This window comes from Punica granatum, chromosome 8 (assembly GCF_007655135.1).
Source record: "Punica granatum isolate Tunisia-2019 chromosome 8, ASM765513v2, whole genome shotgun sequence".
Taxonomy (NCBI): domain Eukaryota; kingdom Viridiplantae; phylum Streptophyta; class Magnoliopsida; order Myrtales; family Lythraceae; genus Punica; species Punica granatum.
The window spans coordinates 18,979,451-18,997,377 of record NC_045134.1 but is presented as its reverse complement, the minus strand read 5'-3'; the positions used below and the strand labels follow the sequence as shown (position 1 = coordinate 18,997,377).

The window sequence follows — 17,927 nt, the reverse complement described above, 5'->3', positions numbered from 1 at the left end:
ATTCTGCTCTCTCCCTGTGGTTGAGTATAGATATTTCCAATGTCAGAGCCATGCGCACATTTCTTTGCCGTCTTCAATAACGGGTTTCCAACTACTGTAGCTCGATCGAAGTTCTTTTAGGATTGATATTTTGAGTTCCGTAAGGAGCATTGTTATATCCAGAATTGTAACCATGAGGAGTTCTTGCGGCCTAATCTTTATTGCCAATTCTCGGCTTGCCGTTCAAGGCTCTGTTTTCTGAACCGGGCATTATTCCCGTTGAAGTTTCTGTTTTCTAAACCGGCCATTATTCCCGTTCAAGTTTCTGTTTTCTGAACCGGCCAGTTTAAAGCGTCATAGCTTATCTTAAGCCTGTCTTGAACCTTCTCCAACAGTCATGGTTGCATTGCCCTAATGTACTGATCTCTCTCTCTCTCTCTCTCTGTGAGTGAACACACTTCCCGAATGTACCGGTCAGTTACTTCTCAAAAGGAACTGATCGACCCAGAAGGAGCCTTATTGTGGAAGAGAAGGATAATGACGAAAGCAACCATCGAATGTTTCAATTTTACTTTAATTTATCAATGATGGAGATCACTATCTTTTTTCTAGATGATATAGCTTTTGAGGATTTTGCTTCTCCCTAAAGTTTAAGAATATATCATGGCATAAAGTGAGAGAAATAAGGAGGAAAACAGGTGTAGTCCACTTGTGAGAATAAAGAAAAGAAAAGAATTTGAAAGGCATCTTCATATCAATTAGTTAGAGAAAATATATTAGATTAATCCGCTGCTATAAATGAATCAACCAATGATAAGGTTGTTCGGTTGATTGTCCAGTCACCACATCGATCTATCAAAGATAAGATTTTCTTCTCTCTCTTTGTAAAATCGAGTGATGTGCTATAATAGGAGAGATTTTCCTTGGCCCTGATGGAGGGGCTGTCAATACAAAAATTCCCCCGTTCTGATTTGTGGATGCTTAGAAAAGTTGGGATCCGGTTGATACATGAGTTTCTTTCTAACCACTAGACCAAATTTCTTGGGGTTGCTGATGTTGGCACTCACGCCTCGCTTAGAAAAGTTTTTAAACTTTTAAACTTTTATAATATTTTCTACTCAATAGATGAGTATTTTTTAAATAGATATTGATATCATAGAATGTTTTTTGAAAATTTAAAGAAGATTTTATTTACATAATATTTGATCATCTGAATTTTTTATTTAAATTAAAATCTAATCTGATCAATAGTAATATTAAGATAAATAAATTTTTATACGTATGATATAACTTTTTTCTGCATAACGAATTTCAAGTTCGACATGACAAATTAATAGTTTGATTTAAGTTTAATCAGTTACAACCTCAAATTTAATCCAATAAACACAAGGAAAATCCTCTAGTTGTCTTCGCTTATCCTAAACATTGTTAAGAGAGTCCCTAGGACTTGATGTCGAAACTTTGTGATTAGTCTTCGTTTGATGTCTTCGTGTTAGTGGATCTCCGGGCTATGTGCTTGTTTGGAGACTTTTCTTCAAACACGGACACCTTTAAAAATCGTCAGGCCATGTGTGCATGATATGATCAATTGTGAAGCTTGCCAAGGTCTTTGCAACTCTATCCTCCATTCTTCTTATACTTCGTGTTCTTCTTTTGAATGCAAAGCAATCTTGCGACCTTTGATCTTCTAGCATTCCTTTAATTTGAAGAGCACTCAGCTCTCCAGAAGGGACCTTGTGTGAAGAACGAGAGCTCCTATTTATAGGTGTGGAGGAGGGAGCCATCAATCCTTCTGCTTACATCCCATTGGTTGATCCAAAGTTTCTTGTCTAATTTGGACCATCAGTGTATTTCTTCTCGGAAGACATTTCCAATTTTTGTGAAAAAAATGTTCTCCCAATTACTCCAGAGTACCATACAAGACTTTTTAACTTATTTGATTTCCATGTATACATAGATCTAGACATATTTTGTATGCACAGAATATTATCCCCTTTTTTTTTGGCAAATCTTCTATTTATTACTACTAGAATAATTAATTTCTAGTAATAATAATTTAATCCTTTATTGATTGTTAAAAAGAGTCAAGGTGTTAATTCGTCATTGGCTGAAATTTTTAGCGGTCTACATATATTTTTTTTTACTTCTTATCTGAAATTCTTTTAATATAGTCATATATATATATATATCTATATAATATATTGATTGTAAATTATGATTTATAATAGTTTAAAACAAGCATATATGATATATAATAAAATTAATAAAAGGAAAAAAAAAAGACATTATGTTCTATCTCGTACAATGCACGGTCTTTTCAACTAGTTTCTACATATTTTAAAATATAAAAAATTTATTTTCAAAACAACTCAAAAACCCACTAAAACTTTATTAAGCAACCGTGCGTTCATAAGGCATTTGGTCAAGCCCACCACAACTCTACCTTATATCGCTGGAATTTCCCATTAAAGAGAAAAATGGGAGATTGGGAGGAGTGAATCTAGCAATGGTGGCTCCAATCCGGACTACCACCGCCGCAGAGGAAGCTATAGGGGAGCATTGAGGTCACAGACGAGCACATAAGCTATTGATGACCTCGTCTGGGCCAGCGATGACTGGGATCAGAGCCTCCACCACTCCCAATCTCCCTTCTCTCTAATCAAAGAGATCGATCTCCCTCCTCCCTCCCTCTGCTCAGATCAATCTCAATCTACCCCTTTTTAAAAAAAAATATTTTTAGAAATTTATACAAAAAATAAAATAAAAATAAAAAGTGCTGGATGAAAATAGAGTTAAGCACAATATTGGGCTAACACAAAAATATGTTATCAAAGAATTTTAATTCTTGTGTACTTACTTTTATGCTGGATAATTCTTGTCTACTTACTACACCAAACAATTTCTACTTAATCTTTTAAGCACTTATTCTAGTAAGTACTTAAAATTTCATCACTTACATTAAATACTAAAATTTTTAAGTCTAAACAAACACAAGATTAGTTTTAGGCAGACAGTTAAGCTACAAATTAACTAATTTGGATCCTTGTGTTGGATGACCAATAATGACATGTAAAAAAACATAATCGAGCGAAATTGCCTAATACCAAGATCTAGCACCAGCCAAATAGGCACTTTATCCACGGTCGATATATTGGCCAACTTGAATTGCCTATTGTTTCATTCATCATAACATAACAGCTGACTAATCTTCTAGGACTAGCTCTGACATTGTCGTGATTTCCAAGAAATTGCTCAGCTGCTGCATCATCTCACAACCAGCAATTTCTAGGAAATGGTTTCGGCCAAAATGCCACAATTTGTCAAAAGTAGGCTACACGTTTTCCTTTCTCCTAGAACGAACAGCAGATGAAGAATAAAGGACTTTATTTGCTATCTTGAAACACTTTGAAAAAGACGCGTTTCCTTATCAAATTTTCCTCTCTCTCTGTGTCTATGTCTCTGTAGTAATCATGCTTTCATCTTGACTCTGAACTCCTCCGGCCAGCCAAAAGTCTTCTTCTCAGTATCTCTTGAGTGAAAACTGAACACACGGATCTTGGTGATGGCTCCAAAGAGGGAGAGAGCACCATTAGAAACAATCAACCAGGTTTTCCCGAGCTTCAAAGGACCCGACACCCGTCAGGGGTTCACGGATGTCCTGTACCATGCCCTCGTAGATGCAGGAGTTCGCGTCTTCAGATTCGATGAGGAGATCTGCAAAGGCGAGGATATTGGTGAGGAAAAACTAAGAGCTATCCAGGAATCCGGGGTCTTCGTGCTGATCTTCTTCATAACCTATGCTTCAAGTAAGTGGTGCCTGATGGAAATGAGCCATGATGCAGCAGTCCAAGAAGATTTTTAAATCGGCAGGGAAAAAGGAAAGTATGAGTTAACAAGTTCTCTAATAAGACTTTTACCCTCTATCCTTCAGTTCCCATCCCTTGATTTTTCCAGCTTCTCGAAGAGCCATTTGCCACTGCTTCACGACTTCAGGAGCAAACTTCATCTCGAGGAGCCATTTGCTCCTGAAGTCGTGAAGCAGTGGCAAATGGCTCTTCGAGAAGCTGGAAAAATCAAGGGATGGGAACTGAAGGATAGAGGGTAAAAGTCTTATTAGAGAACTTGTTAACTCATACTTTTCTTTTTCTCTGCCGATTTAAAGTTTTTGCCATCATCTGTACACAGTTGTTCCTCTTCTGCTTCTGAGATTCGCAGAACATCACAATGAAGATGTTAAGCTCTTACCCATTCAATTTTAGCTCTCTAATATTCTAGTGAACAAAGCAAATCAGGTTTATATACTTACAAATTTACATGTTTGGAAGCCATGGAGAATTTGCCAAGTCATTTGCTAGAGAGGTTTCCATGAAGTTGAAGGTGAAACACAGAATTGTGACTGACTATTTAATTCAAAGGGAAAATGTAATGGAGGCTCTCATGAAGCTGTTAGACATTGAATCATCTAATGTACGCTTTGTTTGGGCCCGGGGGCCCTGGGATGGGTGGGATTGGCAAAACTACTCTCGTCAAGGATGTTTTTATTAAGCTTAGTGATCAGTTTGATTGTCGTGGCTTCCTTGCTGATGTTCGAGAATCAAGCTGGCAGCATAAGGGTATTGAACATTTGCAGAAACAGTTGTTGGGCAGTCTTGGTCTCGGATCAGGGGAAATCACGGATGTGGATGATGGGATCATGAGGATGAGAGAAACTCCACCACGGAAGAAAGTTTTAATTGTTCTTGATGATGTAGATCACAGGAAGCAGATCCAGAATCTAGCAGGGGATGCTAGTTGGTTCGGTTCTGGAAACAGAATTATTATCACTGCCCGTGACCCGCATGTTCTAGTGATCAAACAACAAAGAGTTCTCCAATTTGGAAGTGGAGGAAATGAAAACTGAAGAAGCTCTTCGACTTTTCAGCAGGCATGCCTTTTATAAGGACTCCCCTCCTTATGACTACCTCAGTCTCTCAGAGGAGGCTGTTGCAAGCACGCAGCAACTTCCTTTGGCTTTGGAAGTCATAGGTTCGCTTCTTTGGGAGAAGAGCCGTAAAGATTGGATTGACATAATCAAAAGGTTGAAGAAAGTACCTCATCCAGATGTCCAAGAAAAGCTAATGTTAATTTGGATGCTAGGACAAAAGAGATTTTTCTCGACATCGCATGTTTTTTCATCAATTATGACGAAATATATCCAACTTACATGTGGGAAGCTAGAGGCTTCAATCCAAATATGGGACTGGAAGTGCTCGTCCAACTGTACCTGATAAAAATCATTATAGAAGAGGATATGTCTGTATTGCGGAAAAAATTATGGATGCACCATCAGCTGCGGGACCTTGGAAGGAAGGTCATCACTGATGAGAATTTCCAGGACGTTATGAGTGCAGCAGACTGTGGATGCCCGAGGATGCTTCAGAAGTGCTCCAGCAAGATGAGGTAAAAAGAGATCGGGGAAAGGGAAATAACCTTCGATGCAATTTCTGAATAAAATCCGTGCTTTGCCTATGCAATATTGGTTTTTTGAAATGGCTACATGTTTTATGACATAATGGAGTAACAGCTCCTCTAATATATTTTTGCAGTTGATTTGGATTTCTTATATGTTCTCTCCTCACTGATTTTGATATTCTTCACAGGACAAAGAAAAAATCGAGATCCTGTGTATTTGCTCAGGCTATCGCGGCAACTGCTGATCGCTTCTGGCTGCCTTACCCTTGCACCCGAATTCCAAGTCCGGTGGTATTCGCTACGATGTTTCAGAAGATGGACATGAACCTGCGGACGGATACACCTTCACGCAGAAAGAACTTTCAAGTCTTCGAAAATTGAGATATCTTGAATGCTCTGGTGCAAACTTTTCGGGACACCTGAAGCATTTCCTGCCAAAGTTAATGTGGCTTTGTTGGCGAAATTGTGCCGGGGAATTCACAGGAACTGATTTATATTTGAGGAATCTCGTCATTCTTGGCCTCCCGTGGAGTTCCATAAGAGAAACGTGGGGTGTATGGAGCCAGATTGGGTAAAGTAACTCATATAATAGTCAGTGCATCCACTCATTTCGTCTCCTACAATGAACGTTGCCCATCTGACCTGTCCTTACGATTTTCACTTGTTTTGCAGACGGGGAACAAATTGAAAGCTCTCGACCTTACAGGATGCAAGAACTTGAGAAAAACACCCAAGTTCTCTAGGTACCGCGGTCTAGAGAGGTTGATTCTTGCAAAATGCACGAACTTGGTTGAAATAGATCCATCAATCGGTGAGTTAAGAGTCCTAAAACACTAGGGTCTCATGTGTTGTCATTCTCTGAAAGGCTTGCCAGAAGAGTTATGTTGTTTAGACAGACTCGAATGTCTCTGCTTTGTTTCAACATGGTCTGGCACTAATTTCAAGATCCCAGAATTAATTGGTAATCTCAAATCTTAGATGCTTCTTGAGATATCTTGTGCAGAAACCAGCAAGATACCGAAGTCCATTGGTATGCTTGTGAGACTTCGGTGCCTATCATTGATCGGCTGTTCTGGAAGGAAGAGACTTCCAGAATCACTTGCTGATATGAAATCATTGATCAAGTTCGATCTTTTATCGTTAGACATTGTCGAATTACCCCGAACAATTGGAGGACTAGCGAAACTTGCGTACCCGTCTTTAGAGGGCTGTCGAGAGCTGAAGAAGCTTCCATAATCAATTGGGGATTTGAGATCACTGGCTGAGTTGAATCTAACGTTTTCAGGAATTACTGAACTAATCCAAAGATGCTGAGAAGCATCTGGATGCCACAAAGTAAGATTAAGGAGTTGCCAACCTCCATCGGGATGCTGAAGAGGCTTGAAGAGCTGAATGCTGAGGGGTGTGAATTACTCGCAGAGATTCCATCAACAATCAAGTGGCTTACCTGCTTGAGGGTCTTGAATTTAGAAGGAACTTGCGTCTCTCAATCGCCACCAAAGCTTCCGACCAGTTTGACTGAGCTATATGTCTCATCAACTTCACTGCAAATAGTTCCAAAACTCCCGATGTTGCATAATTTAGTTGGATTGGTTCTATCAAATGGAAATTGTTTTGGTGAATCAGGCCAACTACGACCTTCGAAGTTGCAGGGGATTGGGAATCTATGCGGTCTGGAGGAGTTGAAACTGAAGCTTAACATCACTTCCATTTCTGAAGAGTTCAGCTCCCTTTCTCAGCTACAGAGTCTTACTTTGGAGTGCCCAAATTTGCAGTCTCGCCCACCTCTTCCATCTAGCTTGTCAAAGTTGATTCTAGAAAGCCTCAAGAAAAGGACCAAACTGCCACGACTTTCTAATTTGAAAAATCGTTTCTAGGTTAGAATTTCGCGATTGCTCCGTGGAAGATGACACTGTTATATATCTTAGAATCCGAGAGTTGGACTCCTTGAGTCACATCTCTTTCGAGTCTTGCAAATTTAGGAATATGAACGAGATTTGCCTGCCAAAATTTCTACGTAACTGGATATAAATTCATGTCAATCTCTCCTGACTGTATCCGCCCTATCACATCTAAACAACTTGGAAATTTTGTCAATTTCTTGGGCAACAGAGCTGGTCGAGATCCGGGAGCTGGGGGAGTTAGAATCCTTGCAATCGTTATATATTGGGAGTTGTCATCGCTTGGAGAGATTGGAGAACCTGTAGAAGTTGAAAAAGCTAGAAAGTATCGGAATGTTCTTTTGCGAGAATTTCAGAGGCATTGACGACACCAGCTAATTGGAATCTCAGGAATCCGGGATGTTTGGTTTTGAAAAATTTTTTAAATCAACTATGCCTTTAATTCAATAATACAATTATTACTTTTTCACTTTTATTCAATTTTTTTTAACCATTCAATTCAATTTTTAATATTAAATTTTCTAAACTATTTATTATTTTTTTTCATAATTCAACAATGCAATCATTATTTTCTCTCAACTATTCATTACATTTTCATACTTATTCTCATAATTCAATAACACAATCATTACAAATTAATTAAAATCAAAACTTAACTCTACTCAACTCTAAAACCAAACACACTATATTCTGCTCCTGAAATGTATCAAACTTCCTTCATTCATCCAGACTTGCTGCGTAGTGAACCAGAATGTCGTGCAAATAAGTACTCATGAGGACGTGCATGCATGGGCAGTTTTGACATATTTAATACTCCTAAAGCTGAAGATGTTGAATCAGTTTTAAGATCACTAGTAGAACTCATATATCCACCAGTAGAACTCGTCCGTTCATTCTCTTTCTTTTGAAATTGGGATGCAGGAGAAAGAGATGAAGAAACCGGGGTCATTGAAACCACGCAAATTAGGACATCAAAGTCTATGGAATGAATTTTTGAAAGATCTGCCCAATTGACGAGTGTCATAATTTTTTTTTTTTTCATATATGTTGGAGCAACTTGAGCGGAATCTACACGCCCGACTTTCCGAGTTGGCTGCCAACTATGTTCGACTTCACGGAGGATGATCCGCCATTCAATGTTACGGTGCCGATCTAGGGGACAATGTTGAAAATGTTGAACTACAATAAAGAAGTGGAGATTACATTTCAAGGGACTGAAACATTAAACGCATCTGAGGACCACCCGATACACCTGCATGAGTACAGCTTCTATGTGGTAGGGTCAGGCATTCGAAACTTCAACAACGTGACGAACCCGTTAACTTATAGTTTCGTTGATTCGGTGTAGTTGAATACAGTCAGAACTCCAAAGTTAGGATGACTTACCGTAAGATTCAAAGCAAACAATCCCGGTTAGTCTCATCACTTTTCTCAAGCAGATAATCAGTTAATTAGTTAAGCTTTATATTTAGGGGGTGATTATAATAATCTATACATCTATTATTTCTCCACAATTAAGTTCTAAAAGTACCTTTCAATTTCACATAAAGTTACATACACACCCTTGCCTTACATGTGACGAAAGACGCATATCAATTCTCTTTCCAACCTTATATTTGGTGTCTCCTCGCTTATGCACAAACAACTATGGGCTCCAGTTTAAGCATTTACGCCCAGGATCAGTTCCTTTCTCTATTCCTAGCATGCCCCGTTATAATCTATATCACATATATACGTGTATGAGTTATAAACAAATATGTGAAGATTATGATTTATGATATCAAAACTTTCAATAGAAGCTTCAAAAGATAAATTAATCAAAGAGTATAACAATTAGGTCTTTCCGAAAAAAATTTGAACTGCATTCCGCACGTGAAGACAACATCCATCGTATCTTTTCAGTTACACGTCTATCTCTCTAAGAATACATTTTGAGAAAGGAGTTGCAGGTTCATTTCTCATGGTGGGATTAGTCGTATCTATTTATTAACTATTATGATTTCTATTTCGTTGTATTAAGTACATGAGCATTCCTTTGTAACCAGAAAAAAAAATACATTTTTGCATGCCTTTTTCCTTTTTCGTGCTGCGTCAACCTCATCCCGTGCACCCTCTACTTCTGACACTGCTAATCACGGCAACCATCTATTGCAGGGGCGGAGCCATTAAGGCTCCAGGGGGGGCAATTGCCCACCTGACTTTTCCATTTCTTAAAAATTTCACATATAAATTTGTAAAAATTTCAACTTTTGCCCCTAAAAAACCATCAATGCCCCCCCTGAATTATTTTATTATTTGACTTTTGCCCCAAAACTTTTAATTCCCCCCCCCCCGAACTTTATTTTTGGCTCCGCCCCTGGTCTATTGCGGCTCCATCTCATGGCATCAACCGCATCCCGCTGAGGCTACTGTCCAGCGCCGACACTGTTGTCTTGCTGCTGCGCCCCTGTCGTCAAGAGGTACGTTTCCTAAGAATTGCTATTTCTCTCAAAGTTGACATCCACCATGCCTTCGTCTTCATATAAAATTGAAATGAGTTAGTGGACAAATAAAACACATTGTACAATAGCTCTTTTCAGATAAGACAAGGAGATATTGAATCATTGAACCTTAAGATTCTTCCCCCCTTTTTTTTTGTAGTTGGAATTTGTCCAAGATAATTTCTCTAATTAAGTTATTGTTTACTGATATGATAATTTTAGTGACACTAACCTTCTCCACCCATTGCTCTGCACTCCCCACTAAATTGTCACACCTCCTCTAGCTAGCAGTTCATGCCTTTTCTACTAAAGTCGCTATCTTCCCTTCTCCACGCAGGGTCGTACATTCGTGAGATTGGAAACCAGTTTAAGATTTCTATAATCTTCTCCGAGCAACGCTCCCAGGCTGTCTTACCCCGTGAGCAGCATGGGTTTCTTGGATCAAGCTACTAGGAGAGGGTAGGGACTAAGACATGATCTTACAGAATTCCGACTCTGCCCATACGCCTTCGGGCCATAGAAGCCGCAATGAGATCAAGTCTAGTCCCCATGACGTGGACCATAACAGTCTTCCATCTATTGGCAGCAACCTTATATGGGGGCCACTACAAGTCTACCTTTTAGTGACAAATAATATTAAACTAGTCAATGAAAAGACTTCCATTAGTGACAACATGTGATCGATTATGATTATTTTTAAAATACTGATAATATTTATTAGGGGCATTTTCTTTTCTTTTTTTTATAATAAAGAGTTTATTCTCCCCGGATCCATGAACACCCTACAAGTCCGTGGATACAAGTAAATCAAGCACATGTATGTGTGACCTCACTAAGGGCTACACGCACAAGAATGGATTCAAACCTACGACCTTGTAAACTACTCACAACGCGTATGCACGTCCTAACCACTTGCGCTAATTCTTAGGGTTTATTAGAGGCATTAATTATATGTGCAGTTAGTTTGTCAAATAATAATAATAACATTTATTAAGGTCATTAATTATATGTGTAGTTAATCTAGCATCCTACTTGTGCATTGTATGGATTTTAATTTCATACGCCTATTACATCTTTTATAATAATTATCTGTAATTTTTAATAGGAGATAAATTAGTGCTTCAGACAAATAATTTTTTCAGTGATTAATTTGAAAATTCAAAACAATAATACTAATTTGAAGCAAAAGTAATTTTATATCGTTTTCTAATATTTTTTAACTAACTGTCTTATTTATTATGCATTTATTATCTTTTACTTTTTTAAGAATAATAAAAATTTTCTCAGTGATTGAAATTTTGAATAATAATCATAATATAGTAGACTAATTTTAAATAGTTTAGTAATAATTTTGCTATCAATTGTCTTATTTATTAATTTATTGTTAGCATCTTGCATATTCACTAAAAATACTAACCGCAAGTATAAAAACTTGATTTTGCAAATTTTTTTATTGATGTTTTGTGGTTTTCTTTTTTCATGACCTTCCATAGAGTTAATATCTTTTCTTATTTATGTTTGTGACATCTTAGCTAGCATGCATTGCATATTTATATAATCATTAATACATTGTGTAAATTCATTACAGATATTAATTTTAAGTACACTATTTTGATTTTTTATATTTTTTAAATAATATTGTATGGTATTCTTACTTTGAAATGTTAAATATTTATTTTTATGCGACAATAGTTTTATACAATATAGTTTTTTAAAATCCTTTGTATGGCTAAATTAATTGTTCTTAGTGAAAAGTATTTTTTATAAACAATTATGCAACTAATAGTTTTAATGAAAATGGATTGTATATTTATTTAACTGTCAATGTTGACATATATAGTAATAGAATATATAATTAAGTTCAAAAAAACAATTTTTTTTTGCATATCTTGAAATAATCTTATTCAAATTATTTTCTAATATAGGATTGTGATAATTGATACATATACTCAAAAAGTGAAAATTCATTTAAAATTCATTTACATACTTATTTATTATATTAATATATTATTTGTATTAATAAATTGAAAAATAAGTATTGCATTTATTATGAGCATTTATTGAATTCAAGGGAGTTTTACTATATATAATTATAATATAAACATTATGCAACCAATAGTTTTAATGAAAAGGGATTGTATATTTATTTAACTGAAAATGTTAACATATATTATTGGTCTTGTCAATATCTTTCCTAAACTACCCGGATCTCCAATATATATAGTAATAGATTATATAATTAAGTTCAAAAAACAATTTTTATTTTTGCATATCTTGAAATAATGTTATTCAGATTATTTTCTAATATAGGATTGTGATAATTGGTACATATACTCAAAAAGTATAAATTAATTTAAAATTCATTTGCATACTTATTTATTATATTAATATATTATTTGTAGTCATAAATTGAAAAATAATTATTGCATTTACTATGAGAATTTAGTGAATTCAAGTGAGTTTTAATATATGGGTTTTCCTCTGTTATGCCCTAGGGCATAGGATAAGCAAACTCAAATTACCAATTTTAAACTCCAAATCATAAATGCCAAGGTTCTTTATTTTTTGTGCCTAATTTACTCTTATTCCATCTTACCTAATTAATTCTAATTTTCTTTTACCACATACTCTAGCAATTTTAGGGTTTCAGGGTTTTAGAATTTTAGGGTTTCACGGTTTTAAGGTTTTAAGATTTTATGATCACTTATAATTTCCTAGGAAATATTTTGTCTCTTTGCGAAATCATATATAGATAGAAAAATCTTATGTGGATGTTTTGAATCCTATTAAAAATAAAAGAAAAGACATTAAAATAAAAGGAAAGAGTCTGTAAGGACTCAATCCATGCTTACACTGGAACTTACACACAGAAATGGGGTTGGAGGATCCGGGTTATGGGAGCCGGATGTTTACATATGGGAAGAGAGAAGAGAAGAAGAGAGGAAGAGTGAATTATGTGTTGCGGGTGTGTGTCCCCCCCCCCCCCCCCCCCCCCCGATGCTGGAGGAAGAGCACTCTTATAGGCAGTGGTGGATGCCTTGTCGCTGTGCAGCTTTACACTGTGCACTCACATGCGGGGTACTGTCGAGCTCAGTGGAAGAACTGTAGCTACAGTGCCTTTTTTGTCGCAAAAGGTGACAGGAGGCTGCTTTATGTCGGGCACGCTCGCCGAAAGGTTTTTTGTCCGTTATGGTACCACTGTGAGTAGTGGTGGGACGCTTCCGGAGATTGCGCTGGTTATGTCGGGGCATAGCCTTTTGAGCCGAAAGGTTTTTTGTCCGGTAATGATCCACGTGTCTGAAACAGTGGGCGGACGCTCTCGGTTGCTGGGGCTAGCAATCATTCTGATGAGAAATCACTGTCGCCGTGATCCCTGTGGGACTCTGATGCAGACGAAGCAGTGTTCAATTCTTTGAGCTCCAGGAGGACCTGACTGAGTCGCCCTATGTAATCCTCATCAGTTTTTGCTGCTGAGAGGAAGGACGAAGCGCGGGCTTTGACCTGGAGAAAGCTTTGGTGGTCCACTTGTGCTTTGTCTGAGACAAGAGCATTTTTACGGAACCAACTGAGAACAAATTGGGAGTCAAGATGATCTACCTTCAGCTTAACCCACCATTTGCATTTGAAGATTCTGGCCAGTGTCTGCAGGCCTGTCTGTTGATCAGGCTTGTATCCGAAAGACCAATTATGAACCCATGATAATCCAAAAATATGGTAGAAATGGAAAAGCACGGGGAAAATGTTTTGATTCCCTTGAGGTTTGAATCGGGAAGCGAACATGGTGTAGGCTTCATGGATTATGGGAGGCAGTATGTCTGGAATAGGACCCCAGATAGACCACCAGTGGGCGAACCAAAAGGGAAATATGGCTATATCTTTGGAATGGAAAAAGATCAGCCAAGTGTGTCTGAACTCATGGTTTTGGTACAAAAATGCATTATACCAAGCTTGCTGGTAATCCCAGTAGGAATACATGGCATTATGGGGGAGATCAGACGAGAACCGGGCTTGGAATTTATGGATTTGGTATGGTTTTCCCTCATTCCATTCTCTCGGGTGGATCACTCTGAGTATTTTGGCTGTAGAGTGGGATATGGTGTTTGAGGAGCCAGGGACGAGGTGGTGTTTGAACTCAACTGAACCTGTATCACTCAAAATTTTCTCATAATATCCCCGGGTTTTTGAAATGTCAAACGGCCGGAAATACCAGTTTTCGGGAAACAATTTTGATGCCGCGAAGAAGGGGTTTTCATGGTAAAAACCTTCTTCCATAATCAAAACAGTTTGAAATAATGATTTTGGAAACCATGGTGCTGTTTTTGAAGAGCTGGTTTCCTTATCGGAAAATGTGGTGAGACTTTTTTCTGCTCTATTGGCGACTTGCCTAGAGCTCTCTCCCTTGCTAGTCTCCAGCTGGGGAGGAGATATCCCAGATAGCACTTGTGCTATTTCTGGTTTATCTTTCAACACAGTAATCCATTGCTGGACTACATCATCGTTATCGAGGGAAGAAGAACTCTGTTTTGCAAGAGTTTGTTTCTCCTTTTTGGGTTTAGGATTACCTGGCAGAGTCTGCATGCAGCTCTGCTTATCGATCTCCTGTTGGAGAGTCTGTCGATAGGTTTTTATCTGGCTATCAACGGTGATCTGTCCAATGGAGGGTTGGCCAGAGGCCTTATGGTGCGAGGATTGCTCCTCATTTTTTATCGACTGGCTGGGAGCCAGCTGTTTTGAGGCCGCAGCCTCTTTTTTCGAGGAACGAGTCCTCATGCTCATGTTGGTACCTGCAGGAATTCTCTTGTCAGGAAGTCAGGGAGACTATTAGTCTCACCTTTTATGAATTCGATGTCAAAATCAAATACACTCAAGATAGCTTGCCAACGGGCAAAAATCTGTTTTGATGCAATGTTTTGAACATCTTTTTGAAGAACCTCTTTTGCAGATTTGCAATCAATCCGAAGTAAAAACCTTTGGTTTAAAAGATCAGATTGAAATTTAGAAATGCAAAGGACCACAGAAAGAATTTCCTTTTTTATTGTTGAGTAATTCTTCTGGTTAGGGTTCCAGTGTTTTGATGTGAACTGAACAACTTGTTCATGTCCATTTTTGGATTGTTTCAAGATTCCTCCGTATCCTTCTTCAGAGGCGTCTGTTTCAACAATCTTTTTTGCAGATGGGTCTGCCAGGTGCAAACAAGGCAGAGTTTTGATTTGAAGCTTGATTTGCTTCACAATTTTGGTTTGTTCATCCGTCCATGGTGGAGGAGAATTCTTTAACCTGTTATGGAGGGGTTTGCAAAGCTTACTTAGGCCAGGGAAGAAATCTACAACGTAGTTTAGACTCCCTAAGAACCTTTGTAGCTGTTTTTTATCATGGATTTGATCAGGGAACCTATCAGCAAACTGGATGGACCGGTTAATGGGGATTATGGTGCCCCTGCTGATGTTGTGCCCTAGGAATCGGATTTTGGTTTGAAAGAGGCAGACTTTAGTCGGAGACACAGTCCAACCATTTATCGCGGTGACTCTCATAAAATGCTTCAGATGTCTGAAATGAGAATCAGGGGTTTTGGAAAATATGAGAACATCATCGATGTATACAATTATGAAATCGGAGTATTCACCAAAGATGTCATTCATGATTTTCTGAAATTCAGATGGGGCATTTTTGAGCCCAAATGGCATTACATTCCATTCGTACTGGCCAAACGGAACTGTGAATGCAGTTTTGTATTTGTCCTTTTCGGCGATTTGAATTTGCCAAAAGCCTGACTTCATGTCGAATTTTGAAAATATTTTTGAATCATGAAGTCTTTGGAGCAAATCTTTTTTGTTAGGTATCGGGTACCTAATCCACCGTAAGGCTTGGTTCAAGGGCTTGTAATTGATTACTAACCTGGGGACTCATCTTTCAAGCTCAGCGTTTTTGTTCACGTAGAGGGCTGAACAACTCCAGGGAGACTTACTAGGCCTAATCAATTTTTTGTTCAAGAGGTCTTGGATTTCTAATTTGCAGTGTCTTTCTAACTCTTGATTCATCTGAATGGGTCTGGCTTTTGTTGGGATATTTTTCTCATCGAAATCCTTTTCATAAGGTAAGTCGATGACATGTTGCTTCCTATCCCAGAAAGCGTTTGGGGTTTCTCCGCAAACTGACTCCTGAATCAGTCTGTCGAGATTATCGATTTTTTGTTTCCAATTTGGTTTTTGGAGCAGATTTTCAACATTATGGTGAGATATCTCATCTTTTACCCAGCCTATTTGCCTCTCAGCAGCCTGTATCATGTCCAGATTCCTGGTTACAGGTTTTGTTATGAAAGGGAAAAGGGTTTTGCTTCCTAAATACACCGTTTTTATGCCTGAATTGGTGAAAAGGAAGGGTTTAATGAGCTGAATGAATGGGGTTCCTAGTATGACTTCATTTTTTAAGTCTTGGACGACTAGGAAACCAGTTTTGTATGTTGAATCTTCATTTTTAACTTCTGCTTCTGCAATTTTATGAGTGATTTTCAATTTATTGTTGCTAGCAGAACGTAAAGATTCATTGGTCAATTTGCAGTATTTTTTAGGGATTATTCCCTCCCTCACACAATTGGCGTCTGCACCTGTATCCAACAGGGCAGTTACTTCCACTTGAAAGTCGTTCACCTTGATTGTAGGTTTTAGGAGGTATTTCTGATGGGTGAATTCCTGGCTTTTACACTCAGGTTTGGGTTCAGCACTGTCCATTGCCTGAACCAGCTTTTCATCGGTTTTCAGAGTTATTACTTCTTTATGGAGCTCATTGAGTTTTTGGCGAAGTTTTAACTCTGCTTGTAGTCTTTCTTTTTCCCAGTTTTCATGCTCTAAGGCGCGGGTATTCCTGATCATCATGTTGAGTAACCTAAGGTTTTTGGTTTGCTCAGGTTCTTTTGGCTCAACATATTTTGGAGGTGGTTTTGAGGAGACTACGGTTTTGTTAAAAGGTAGTTTCCATGTTATGGTATTTTCAGTGAATTTGAGAGCCTTTTCTTCCATGAAGAATTGGTAGAACCAATCCCAGAAAAGGATGTTTTTCCCATTTTCATTCATCCAGTGGATCCAACTGTTTTGCATTATGATCTCTACGTATTTTTTTGTAAAGACATCATACAACCAGTTTTTTCTTTTTTCATTTTCTTTGGAGCAGAAGTCATTCCTAAGGATGGCTGAGGCTATTGAAAATGATTTCTCAATAACATAAATCTCAGGGTTAGGATTGATTCTGGTTGCATCGGTTATGGATGAGAATGTGGGTGAAGGTGGCGAAGACTCAGTTTCATCTGTGATGGGGGCAGAGTACACTGGTCTAGGGATATCGGTGGCGACACTACTTATTCCTCTAAGGTTGGCAGTCCTAGGAGAGTTTTCAGTAGCTGTTTGGAAAGTGTTTGCCGATGGGGCAACACTAAATGATCTCCTTCTAAGCTCAGGGCTTCTAAAGGAAGAATTTATCGAAGGGGTTGAGGTTGACTGTATGTCGACTGATCTCCTATGGTGAAAGCTTATGGAAACTCTCCCATCTTGGAACTGGCTCACTCGACTAAGTTCCTCATTTTGAATTTTTTCAGGGGCAACTGCGTCTTCTAAGACCCATTCTTCAGGAAGAGTTACCTCGTTCCACCTAATTGGTCTAGGGACTACAGTGTTTGACCTAGCAATATCAGTTTGGAAAAGGAGGGTTTCTCCTTTGGGACTATGGTTGAAGGCTTTGGTTGCAAACGCTGAGACCATCGTTTTGTAATGGACTCTGTACACAAGGGCTAAAGGGATTGAGCCTAAAGCAATCTTGTAATTGTGCGTTTTGATTTGCAGGGTCAAGCCATGAGCTATGTTTTGGTCTTTTAGGGACATGGTGAAATTTGGGAAACAGTTGAAATGGACTGGCCCGTCACACAGACTAGTCTCTACCGTCCCAAGGATGGATTCATGGTAGTTTAGAAGCCTAGCATCCCTAAGCACTAGGAGCACTGAGGTATCTAAACCTTCTCTGGTCAGGGGTTTTATGCCCACTTGGACAAGCCCTATATGGATGAAATTGTACTTATCGTTATGTTTTTTCAGGGACTCTTGGTTCAAGAGTTTTATGGTTTGTGAAG

General features: G+C 38.2%; 2 protein-coding genes across 2 annotated transcripts; both read left to right on the top strand.

Moving 5' to 3' along the window:
* Positions 1-3,541: 3,541 nt before the first annotated feature.
* On the top strand, positions 3,542-4,207 carry LOC116188803 (protein PHLOEM PROTEIN 2-LIKE A8-like). Its single transcript, XM_031518275.1, has 3 exons — positions 3,542-3,823; positions 3,911-4,080; positions 4,165-4,207. Exons 1-3 carry the CDS (start codon positions 3,542-3,544, stop codon positions 4,205-4,207), a joined length of 495 nt encoding a protein of 164 aa, XP_031374135.1.
* Positions 4,208-4,477: 270 nt separating this feature from the next.
* Positions 4,478-6,666, top strand: LOC116188802. Its single transcript, XM_031518273.1, has 6 exons — positions 4,478-4,769; positions 4,861-5,066; positions 5,309-5,418; positions 5,619-5,796; positions 6,103-6,241; positions 6,434-6,666. Exons 1-6 carry the CDS (start codon positions 4,478-4,480, stop codon positions 6,664-6,666), a joined length of 1,158 nt encoding a protein of 385 aa, XP_031374133.1.
* Positions 6,667-17,927: the final 11,261 nt, after the last annotated feature.

Bases quoted from the DNA above. Each gene is read 5' to 3' on its own strand.
- LOC116188803 (XM_031518275.1), top strand. From the start codon at position 3,542: ATGGCTCCAAAGAGGGAGAGAGCACCATTAGAAACAATCAACCAGGTT. The intron at 3,824-3,910 runs GTCCAAGAAGAT...TCTATCCTTCAG, and splicing joins AAATGAGCCATGATGCAGCA to TTCCCATCCCTTGATTTTTC. The intron at 4,081-4,164 runs GTAAAAGTCTTA...ATCTGTACACAG, and splicing joins TGGGAACTGAAGGATAGAGG to TTGTTCCTCTTCTGCTTCTG.
- LOC116188802 (XM_031518273.1), top strand. From the start codon at position 4,478: ATGGGTGGGATTGGCAAAACTACTCTCGTCAAGGATGTTTTTATTAAG. The intron at 5,419-5,618 runs GTAAAAAGAGAT...TATTCTTCACAG, and splicing joins AAGTGCTCCAGCAAGATGAG to GACAAAGAAAAAATCGAGAT. The intron at 5,797-6,102 runs GTCTTCGAAAAT...CTTGTTTTGCAG, and splicing joins CACGCAGAAAGAACTTTCAA to ACGGGGAACAAATTGAAAGC.